The 12,506-nt window shown below is 28.3% G+C and overlaps 1 protein-coding gene across 1 annotated transcript; it reads right to left on the bottom strand.

The window, feature by feature from the left end:
• Window positions 1-1,331: 1,331 nt before the first annotated feature.
• Window positions 1,332-10,148, bottom strand: LOC132942637 (beta-alanyl-dopamine/carcinine hydrolase-like). Its single transcript, XM_061011201.1, has 8 exons — window positions 9,909-10,148; window positions 9,303-9,391; window positions 8,440-8,637; window positions 8,223-8,333; window positions 7,582-7,819; window positions 4,632-4,875; window positions 2,830-3,032; window positions 1,332-1,677 (listed from the first exon to the last, which is right to left on the bottom strand). Exons 1-8 carry the CDS (start codon window positions 9,994-9,996, stop codon window positions 1,451-1,453), a joined length of 1,398 nt encoding a protein of 465 aa, XP_060867184.1. The 5' UTR covers window positions 9,997-10,148; the 3' UTR covers window positions 1,332-1,450.
• Between the last annotated feature and the right edge of the window lie 2,358 nt (window positions 10,149-12,506).

The raw sequence follows: 12,506 nt of genomic DNA, 5'->3' as shown, positions 1-12,506 counted from the left end.
TATAAGATAATATAATATAATTATTGTTGAACGATATATAGACGTATAAAATAGACTCACACTAATATTATGTTTTTTAATGGCAGCAGAAACACGTCTTCAAATAAAAATATATAGGAATAAGATAATTTTCGCGAACGGATGGTTGAAAAGCAAAAATAATTATGATGCGACGTGGACGTAATAATACGTTTCATTTTTGTTAAAATTACTTACCATAAAAATTAAGATTGGATAAACACAACGACGAACGACTTAGATCGCAGCAATCGCAATTTTATAATAAATGTCGTATCATTTTAATTCATCATGTCCCTGCGAAGCGTCACAAAAAAAGTAATAGACAAGCATGAGCAACACACAAAATTGCCCCTAATTATCATTCCAGGAACTCATCATGTTCTCCATTAATGCTATAAGAATTTCCAAATTACAATAATTTGGTTCGCACAAAAATTATGGAAAATTATTATTATGATACGAATGACTGATAAAATATAATATGATTATTATCAAAATTATAAATTGCCTACCCAAAGCGCCGTAGTAAATATACATGCTATGATATTGTGAATCAATAAAAGTACAGGATGCTGATGTGGCGTGGTGCTCTAGCCTCTACAAAGGTGCTAGCCCCGATAGTTCAATAAAGAACCGTATTCAAAATGCACAAGTAAATCAATTTAAAATTTCAATCGCAAAAAAAATTGTTCCTTGTTATAATAAATCGTATTTGCTCAATACTCTTCAAGGAAGCAAATCACAGAACATCAATTCAACTGGTTATTTTTTAACTGAGTCTAACCTTTATTCAAAGTACATAATTTATAGTAGCAGATAAACCTATACATGGATATCTCATATCTGAGCTATGGGTTATATCAATTCTTGACTTCCTCTTTGTTTTGAATACCATCCAAAAGTGATTTATCAGAATTTATTCAGTTATTTTGTAATATATTATATTAAGATCGATAATATGTGCAATGTACATTAAGTATTATATATTATTAATTTGAATGTATATAAGATAAGAAAAGAACTTGTGATGTTACAAAATAAAAACATATAGTTGTTACTATTTGCTAATGTTGTATTAAATATTGCATTAAGAAAATTAATGTTTATAAATCATAATAAATTAACATAGGTACAACGGTACGCATAAACTTAAGTAATAACAATGTTAAATTAGTGAAATTAATTGAGCCCTTTATTGACCTATATATACCTAAATATTACATAACCCACGCGTACATATTTTTATTTACATTAAATTTACATCATGCAACAAGGTTTATTCAGAAATATATAACTATAGATAGCCGGTATTAAAAAATAAATTGGTTATTAGTTTATTAATTCCATATTTATTATAGTACAATAGTTCATAAGTAATTAAATATGAAAAACATGAACGCCCTTGTAAAATTAAAGTTTTAAATTTGGATTAATAGAATTTTATATCAAACATTTTTTTAAACTTCTCTAAACTATTTTTATAAATGTCAGAAACCTCTGACATAATTCTGTGCATATATGGTTGGTTCTCAGTTCCTATATCTGTAGTAGGACTGATGAAAGTCGTGAATTTTAACGGCAACTTTATAATAGGAGGATTGGTCAAGGGATTATTTGTCCATATCGTCCACGTTCTTTCAACAAAATCAAAAACTCCTGTAAAAAAATAATTTTAAAAAACAAATTATTATACTGAAATGTATACTAACTAATCCAACATTTAACGATGTAATTGATGAGCTAAATTAAAATATTACACAAATATTTCATAACCTGTATAGAAAAATTATAAATAGGTAAATTTAGATAAATCGCTACTAAAAAAACATGGTTTAAGTGGCGGGAGGAATACAACAATTATAATTTATATTAGGTACTATATTGCACTGAGCATGGATTACTATTGTGTGCAGCAAATAGATGGAAATTATTAATTTACTTTTCTATTAGTAATACAGTTAGTTGAAATAATTCAAATCAAAAAACAAATTGCATATAATAATATTATATATTATCATTTGTATAATCTAGCTGTCATTAACTTGTACCAACGTTACATGGTCTGGTTTAAATAGTTTTAAATGAATCGAAGTATTTTGAAAATGTCATTGTGTAAAATATATAGTTATATACATAGTAATGAAAAGTTTCAAGTCCCTAAGAATAATATTTTTGAAGTTTTAATAAAATAAATAAATACAATTTTATATTTATATTTTTATATATTATCAAAATTTTAACTAGAAAAGTATTGGATATGTTTTTTTGAGATTTTTATGTTTCTGTAAGAAAAACTTATGAGAAACCTTGAACTATATTTTCAAGATTTTTCGACTTAAAAGTTAAAACCGAAAATTGTTCAAACGGACATCAAAAAGTCAAAAAAATTAAAATATCTACAAATAGTACCAAAAAATAAGGTACCGAGAATTTTTGCTTTTGTCTCAAAGAAGTACATAAACTAAACTCATTTCGTTACTAGAAAGCTTCTTCAATATTCTAGACTAATGTCTTTATTCAAACTAAAAAGAAACATACAAGCAGCTTAAAACACTATCATATAGGTAATTGATACTAGTCTTTTAAGTCGATTTATTTATTGGTTTCTGAAGGAACCAAAAAGTAGGTACTAGTCTAAAGTTTTTCTATTAAAAGTCTTTGTCTTTTTCTTTATCTTTATCTTAATAATAGTTTTTTTTTATAACTAGAAGAATTGCAATTCTTCAATTATGTGGTTATGATCGTACAGGAATATCGACAACCATCGTATTTTAGTCAATGTTTCATATCCCTTTAATTTTAACTTACCAAGATTGATCGTGTTGACAAAATCGTTAGCCCTGTCCCTAAAAATTTGCCACTCTCCACCTCGAGTGGATCCCAATATTCTCAGAATGTCTGCCAAACTTGAGATGTTATCCTGTAACATTATTTCCTCAAACGTTTTTTCTCTGGCCACGCTGCTCTTCCAACCAGATTCTTTTAATTCCTCGCAATCCGAAAATTGTAATCTATCAACAAAATACGCAATTTTATTCTATTAATACGTGTTGTGTGGACAAGAGGTGATATATTTTTTGCGATCATAAAACAGTTATTAAGGCATGTATATGAAATTGTTAAGATTAAATTATATTGTACATTTTTATAATATTTTCAGAACAATACAAAATTACAAATATGATAAGTTCATGGGCGTAACTAGGATTGAATAGTTACAGGGGCTAGAGCCCTAGAAAACCAAAGTGTAAAATACGCCGTGAGGGAAAAAGCACCCCACACCCCTCTAATCAACGTCACTGAAATTTAATAGTCACAAAAACTTTCCTAAAATCAAGTATCTATACTTCAAACACTCACAACAATTTAATTTGACTTTCTTGTAGACATTTTTTCGATAAAGGAAGACAAATTTATGAGCAATCTTGTATTAAATTTTCAAATCATAGATTTAAAAAGAAAATTTTTTTATGAATTTCTAACTCAAAATAATTTGCACATTTTTGTGATTTGTACGTGTTTTGTCAACATTTGAACTTTAAATGCTTGTAAAAATTGTGACAACGGATTTTTCATATTTTTCAAATATCATTGTGATAAAATATAGGAGCCTTATATTAAATTGTCAAGCTTATTACCCAACAATTAAAATGTTATTGACATTCTTAGAAAAAAAAACTTAACAAATTGGAAAATGAAAATGTCCGTAAACAGAAATAAAAACAAATCAAAATATTTTGAAAATGTTATCGTGTATTGAAATCTGAAAATGCTTATAGAAACAACCGGGGAATATGGAATTTCGACCTTCCAATGCAACAACTAAATTCACACTCCCATCAAACAAGATACTGAAGTTGAAAATCGAAGCATTATTTCGACTACTTATCGTGTACACAGACACAAAAAATAAAAATAGTAAAACGTACATCATAGAGGATAAGTTGCTCTGTTGTGTAATAGGTTTCGAAGTACCTATTGTCATTTAGTAATCACTAATAAGTGTAATAAATGGGTGTTAAAAATGTAATTTAATGACACATAATTTCATACGAAAAACGATTCTGAGCAATGATGGTAAGTCAGACTTTATGTCTAAGGATATTTTATAATTTCTTTATTTATATGACTATTAGTTATTTACTTTTCTGTTGGTAATGGATTAAAATTAAACTAAATATTTTCTAAATTATGTAAAATGTCAAGTCCTTACAGTTGATACTATGAATTAAAATAAATTTGTCGAACCGGTGTTGCGTATATCATATTCCAGTTTTTCTGTTTGATAAATACTGGGACATTTACCGCACAGAGATTCAATTGACTACCAAAACCACCCGAAAAATTAAAAATTGAAAATTTTTACTACTCCTAAGAGACATTGTAGACACACAAAAAAATAACACATTGGCACATTGGATTATTTTAAATTCAATATATTGAACCTATAGTTAAGTTCATCACTTCACGCAGAATCTAAAACCTAGACAGTGAGTATGAAACTTCTGATTGAGTGGACGTGAACAACTGTTGAAATATTTCATCGGTAAAAAATATTTATATCATTTATTATGACTTATATTGTATTATTTTATTGTATGGATGGTCACTTGTTCGTGTAAAAGGATGTCGATGCGGTGTCTATCGATCTTACGATCACTTTTGACTTCCGATCGATTTCCGACGGGGTCACCTCGATCGAATAGAATACCCGGGTACACCTGCTTCCGTCAAGGAAACCGGCGTTTACGTGAAACGCGTCCGCTGTACCAGCTCCGTGGTTGGTTAGTATCTCTTGAATTTCATTTATGTTGGCCTTAGAAGCCAACAAGGCTCGCGTCAAAAACACTCGAGCTGAAACGTAAGTATGATTATAAGACTTAATTTTGTCAAGCACATGAATTTAAGAACGTTATTAAAAATTATTAATAAACATTTAAAATGCAATAATAGATACGTAAAAAAATCACTAATATCAAATATTGTAGACTTACAAATAAAATTACAAAAATAAAATATGCAAACATAATATAAGAATAGGTTAGGTGACTTAGGTTAGGTCTGGCACCTAATACATATAATACGTGTTTCTTTTTTCTAAAAAATATATTCTACTTTTGTAGTTGAGTCAATATTAATTTTTAACTCCCAAGTCCATCCGATGATAAGCCACTTGAAATTTACCAAAACAAATTTTCCCAATATTAATCAATTCAATGAATGGCCTAGCATATTATCATTGCAGCACTTGACTTTTTTGTTGCGTAATGATGAGTTGTCACAATAAATATTATGATAATTTATGACTGTAGTATTCAAATCATTTGTTTCAATCAATTATCAAAGCTCTATACTAAAATATCAATGCATGCTTAAAATAAAAACATAGTGATATACTGATATTACGTACTAAAAATTCCACGTAAGACACTTCTAAACATAATATTTTTGTTCATGAACACAGTAATGCACCTATTTTGCCTATATGTTACGCCGTGACACAGATTATAATATTTTTAAAATAAACCTGGCAGGATCACCATTTGCGAACACTTATCTTACATATTAATAGCATATTTTAGTTATTATAGCACATTACTTGTTGGTGACGCTTTTAAAATTATGTGGCTGGACAGCTAATATCAGTACACATCAGTAATAATATCAATGGCTAAGTAGCCAAAAGTTGCTTGCCTTTTTTCCCAGAAAATCGTTTTATGAATCCATCGGCTAATGTAAGACGATATTTGTATACATTTATTTTATATTATGATATAAAATAGTTCGTTAGTTATTAATGAGCAGACACAATAACTATTCAAATAGCATTCCATATGGAATGTAGAATGATAGCGATGTAACACATTAGATATTCCACACCCATTTTCAATCAAACGTTTTACGGTCCTTAACTTCGTGTCAAAATATACACAGTAATATACGAGCAACGAGCGCATGGTATGGACCAAACGTTCCGTACGACCGATACTCATCAATACTAGAGGAGATATACTATTTTCATACCCACATTATAAGAGCTTTTCAAAACCAAATCAGCAGCAGTCTATTTTAATAAAATCTCAAGACACATCGTCCACGCCAGTATATTATGTTTACCAATCAAACTAGTACGTGCCCATACATGTGTACACATTGGGTCATTAGAATATCGGGTATGGTCATAGGATTAACTATTTTGTACTACTCATAACATTACTTGTTGCTTCATTTCGCTATCGAGCCCATCCTAGAACAAGATAATCTAGATCTAAGAAATTAATATTATACCTATATATTCTATAACATTATTTTAATGAATTAAATTAAGTTGCAATATTATTTTAACTATATTTATATTATAAGTTGAGTAAAATATAGTGTATACAATTTGCGTAACTTTGAAATTAATTTCAATTGAATTCCAATAAAGAGTTTTCACAATTGTGTCCAAAGTTCTAAAATTCTAAATCCCGAGGCACGCTCCTAATACTAAGGTGTTCTTGAATTTTAATCATGATCTAAGGAATTTTTGTGAACGTATCAATAGTGAAGAAAGAACACTAGCGGATAGCATTAGAGTTTTACTTAACTATCATTTTAGAACACATAAGTTAAGTAAATAACATAACATAATATTATGAAGTTTAATAAAGCTTTAATTTATAATGATCTCAGAATAAAGAAGTTAAGTAAATAATGTATAAAGCTTATGCAACTTTGGGATTTCAATTGGACTCTGATAAGAAGCTTTCGCAATCATGTCTAAAATTATTATGTCCAAAGCACTGTTTAGTCCTAACCAAACCTATCCTTCGACGTTCCCGTAAAAACTAAAAACCATAATATCCCTTACAAACCATAACTAGTACGCTACCATACTTTAATGGATTTTGTATTCTACTACAGTAAATAATTAATACCGAATTTATAAATTTCTCTATCATTATAAGACTTAAGCCATTATGTTTTACTATATTTGGATTTAAATTTTATCCATGAAATTAAGGTCATCTGTTTAAACGCACAAAATATATAATATGTCATAAAAAATAGTTTGTACGTCTTAATATTTAAAATATTTTCCGCAACGCAAACTTCTTCTTCTTCTTCTTCTTGGGTATTATCGGCCACTAGGACCATCCCGTCAAACAACCAATCCTCCATGACTCTCTGTCAGCTGCTTTTGTTTTCCAATCTGGGCCACCGCAAACATATAGCTCAAAACAATTTTGAACAAGGCCATTTTGTTTGATATAAATTTATTGTCATACATTTTTTTTTTTATTTCACTAATACTAGCCACGCAATTATATTTCATTATGTATGGACGTATGGTTGATACTCTAATGAGATATAAAAAGAAAGAAATTATACACGAATTTTTTAGTGTAATAAACGAAAATTGTAAAATTTGGTGTTTATGATATACAACTCTTAGCGTCTTAGCTAACGCCCATCGGTATACAGTGTCTTTGATAATATATATATATTAAATTATCCTTATATTTAATCAATGATCGTGCATTAACTTGTGATCAGCGTTAATGTAGTTTAACTCACGTATTTTATTCCTGCGGAGTTTTTTCGCGAATATCGTATTGATCGAAAACACCAAACCATGGTAGTTGTGACCGCTCGCGTATCCAGACAGCGAACCGGCGTAAGTCATCGCTTCCCATTTCTCTTCTCTTATCGGAAATATTCCGCCGCCTTCTTTACCATTCGGCTTGATGTGAGCGCTAACGATGTAAAAATGATTTATCGTCGCATTCAAGGCGTCTTCGTTGTGTCCGATAAACTGAAACGACGACAACGGTAAAAAGTATATCATAAAAATGTTTTCAACGTGCAAAATACATCGAATACTAAGCGTTCAGTTGTGAATGCACTATGCATTTTCACACATTTTTTTTATAAAAGTATTTTGCTTTAAAATATTAAATTCTAACGTTTGGAAAGAAAAAAAGAAAAAACCTAAAAATATAAATTATGATAAAAACTAGTAAACATTTAAATTTGTGTGTCCATAGGTAGTACCCCTACGTATATTTCAAACAACATAAAAACTTATATTAAATTAATATTTTTAATATTGAAATATTTTTTTTTAAATCACAAAAATTAATTCAACATTCGTGTATATTTCCAAGGTCTGTGTTCCACAAATGGAGGTGCGTACAGCAATAATTGCCTATCCTCACCTGTCCTTTGCACGGTATGTTCACCATTAATGTAGAACAACCAGCACTCGTATCAGCACTAGTATCCCGGACGTTTGACACTAGTATATCGTCCAAATGGATGAGGAAAAGCTAAAAATATATTACTTATTATTAAACGCAACATTATAATATTCAAGTTTTTTTTAAAATTTTTTATTTGTAAAAAACCACTAGTTTTCGACGCATTTTTACGCACCTTATGGAACGGAACGTCAGCGCCGGTGGCCATTCCTTTGAGCTCGACCAAGTATTGAGGAAAATACTTATCCGTCGTTTCTAGACATTCGTTGTATACTTGTCTCCCATCCGCGGACGTTTCATAAATTTTCAAATACTCTTTCAACGGCTCATATGTGTCCACAAAATCTCTTATAACTTTTCCGAACGTCTGTCCCTGCATGTACATAAAAAAAGATATCGTACGACACATAATACCGTAATCACATCATCATCATCATCAGTATTCTAACCTAATCGTGTCGTATATCCGTATAGGTTAGGGTTATCATACATTTTATAAAAAAAAAATAACAGGGAAAACAATTTTGGCTAAACTCTAAGAAAAAAATACCTCCAAAAATAATTTAATGATTTTTAAAAGATTTTTTTGAGATAACGTTCGTATGAGAGATAAGGTGGGTTATTTGAAAGGGTAACGGTCAGGCGGGTTTATAATTACTCATATAATCGTATGGTTATTGCTGACAATTGTTCGGTGGCACTCGACGCTCATCGTTATCCAAATATTATAATTTATATAATTTATATTTATAATTCAATATGAAACTGTAAAAATTGTATTTTGTATTTATTTCATGTACATGGCTTTAATTTCACTTAGATATATTATAATAATAATCAGGATTAACACAGCACTATTTTCTAAAAATTGGACAAAAAACTCAAAGTTTGTTAGAACAAGGTAACATATTGTTAAAAAAAAAACTAGACAATCTCGTTATACACGGGACGTAGTTCATCATAGGTGCAATGCAAATAGACAATAGTATGAAAAAACAAATTCGAATAGTACAACATTCATGTGCTAAATTTACTTACGACCATATATCCAACTTCATAGTGAGAACCGGTTACGTACACAATCGGTACGCAGTTCTGTCTTCTGTATACAGATTTCGGGATTCTATCTAGAAATATTATGTACATTATACAATATACATTATACATAGAACAAAAAATGCACATATAGAACGTGAAAGTTTTTTATTCTTCGTCATTCCTCTTGATATGTTATTTGTATACTATAAAACAGAATGGTGAGTCCACCACGAGTCGAAAAACTATAAAACACTGCGTGGAAGAAATAATGTAAAAATAAATGTACTGTCCCTCAAGTCTATTTTTAGTTATCTCAATAGTATAATTACTAGGACCTAGATTTTGATGTACCTACTAAAAAACCTTGAAAATTATCCTTAAATATCACAAAAATATGCCCTTCAAAGCTTCAAATAATTTGAACATGTTTTTTTAATTTAAATAAAAACTATCTCATGTCAATGGCGATTGTTCAGTTACTTCTTTTTTAAGAAAATTTAAATCATTATGATTCTATTTTATTTTATATACTTGTATGAATATTGAACAAATAATAATAGTATCTGCGGATTGTAAATCATTATCGAGAAATAAAATTATAAAAACCTGTATTATAGTCTTGGTCTATTGAACGGACGTTATGAATTAAATTAAAAAGTAATGGAATAACGATAATATTACTCAAGAACGTCATGATGTCATAATTAATCCAGAATTGATCCTAGATCAAAAATAATATTCTTACACTCGAAAAAAAATATTTTCATATGGCACTGACGCGTAAACAACGTCACACAAAATACACAAAAGTAAACTGTAAACTAATGCCTAACGGCTAACCTATACATTTATGAACTATCCGTGTAGTGCATATTATCTACATATATGTACTTAACATGGGTACCATATTTTATAATCAAATGGAGTTAAACATTTGGTATGATTAAAATATACGCACGACAAGGTGTTGACAAGTCACACATATACCACAATATTATTATAACCAAATTTTTCTTCTAAGTTTGAAGAGAAAGAATTATGTATTGAAAATAAAATAAGGATTGTTATAAATAAAAATTCAAATTATAAATAGATAGAAGATTGTATCAAAACAAAAGATCCCTGAATTATTAGAGAATCACAACAAAAAGCACCCATCATACCTAGACAATAGCGACTACATCTACCTCGATCAGCCTCCTTCAATCAGGCGGCCCCCTTTTCGGAAAAAATGTACCCTTCCCTTTTCGGCCAGCATCTACAGTTTTCTTTAAAATTTAAAATTATAACAACTGAACTTAACAATTTTTATATTTAATTAAATACGATTGTATCCAAAAAAAGTGATTATTTTAACATAATTACCTACAACTGTAAAATAACTGAAAAAAATAAAACAATTGGCAATAAACTGTTTAACATATTATTATTACAATTGATTATATTATATATTTATATTAGTATTTATAATCAATGTTATTAATTACATAAATCGAATAAAAATTAATATAGTCATATAACACATATAGGTAATAAGAATAGGTATATAATAATAATTATGATAGTAAAATATAACCAACTATGAACGAAATTAAACTTACATTGAAGAGTAAAGGTAATAAAAATAGAAACATTTTTTAAACAAAAATTAATTGTTAGTTTATTTGACTAAGTTAATAATATGTTAAGCCATTTTATTTTTAATTGTTTTATTTTATTATTTTTTCACTCAACTGTAGGTAAGAATGTTTATCAAAAAATCACATTTTTGGATTCAATCATATTTGATTAAATATAAAAATTGTTAAGTTCAGTTGTTATAATTGTAAAAGGAACAGTATGTTTTGGCCGAAAAGGGAACGGTAAGTTTTAGCCGAAAATGGTGACGCCCCTTCAATCAGACTACAGGTGAACATCTAGGTAATAAGTAATATTGTTGTTGGTAATTAAAAAAAAATGTAACTCAATGCAATTAAACGAATAAATATAAAAAAATTTCACAAGTGAAACAAGTTGTTGCCATCAGCCAACGAATTAAAATTCTAATTATGGTATATTTGTATATCTATTACAATAGGTAGGTACATAATGAAATTATATAATAATTATACAATTGATTTTTTTTTTAAGCAACAATTTCCCAATTTGCCCGATTTTGGTTACTTATTTTTGTTACAATATAAACTACTTATAAGAAACATTGTTTCAAATTTTCAATCCTTAGTTATAAAAAAAACAGGTGATTGGGTAACGCTCTGCTGCACATTGGGTGTCTAGGAAGTCACTGTAATGGATGTGTTTAATTTGAATTCAATGATATAAAATCATTGTATACGAAAAACGATTCTGATCAAAGACGCTCAGCCTATAATATTACTAAGTAATTAGTTTATATTTTGATGATATTATAATAATATTTTATGATTAAAGTAATTTATTTTACTATCAGGCATTAGTACAACAGAAGGTTAAATTCATTTTTCCCAAAACAATTACATTTTAAAATGCCATTGTGTGTATAAAATATAATAATATACCCTAAAAGTTTCATATACCTAAGTATAATATTTTTAAATTATGACAAAATAACTAAAACCGTTTTTCTTGGATTTAATATGTAATTTCACCCAAGTTTCAACTTAAAATGTATATAAAAATATCTGTGATTATATATTTTTTATATTTGTTGGTTACAGTTTAAACTATTTATGAGAATCATTGTTTTCAATTTTCAATCCTTAGCTATAAAAATTGAACATTTCATAATTTTTAACTACAAATAATTTGAAAATTTTCGAGATTTTGATAAATGTTGTCAAAATATGAACTTTAAATACTTAAAATTAAGTCTATGGATCTTTTATATTTTTCAACTGCTATCAGGCTATTTATGAGAAACCTTGCATAACATTTTCAAACTTTTTGACCTAGTAACGGTTTTTTTTTATCAATATTTATAATAAAAAAAAAAATTAAATAATATTAAATGTCTATAAATAGCTCAAAAAAAGAGTCAAAATATTTTGAAAAGTTGATCATATACATATAGGAAAATACCATATAAACATTTGGTGAAAATGTGAAGTATCTACGGCTATTAGGTTTTGAGTTACACACAGAAAACTACCAAAGTGCATTTTAAATTTTAAAAATTAGGTAATAAATTAATTTTGTCAAAAACTGAATTAGCGTAAAAATCCCTAT

Source organism: Metopolophium dirhodum, chromosome 4, assembly GCF_019925205.1.
Source record: "Metopolophium dirhodum isolate CAU chromosome 4, ASM1992520v1, whole genome shotgun sequence".
Classification (NCBI taxonomy): domain Eukaryota; kingdom Metazoa; phylum Arthropoda; class Insecta; order Hemiptera; family Aphididae; genus Metopolophium; species Metopolophium dirhodum.
Note: the sequence above shows the minus strand (reverse complement) of the source record. Positions and strands in the feature narration are given on the sequence as shown.

Bases quoted from the DNA above. Each gene is read 5' to 3' on its own strand.
- LOC132942637 (XM_061011201.1), bottom strand. From the start codon at position 9,996: ATGACGTTCTTGAGTAATATTATCGTTATTCCATTACTTTTTAATTTA. The intron at 9,392-9,908 runs GTTTTTATAATT...TAATATTTCTAG, and splicing joins AGACCAAGACTATAATACAG to ATAGAATCCCGAAATCTGTA. The intron at 1,678-2,829 runs GTAAGTTAAAAT...ATTTTTTTACAG, and splicing joins TGTCAACACGATCAATCTTG to GAGTTTTTGATTTTGTTGAA.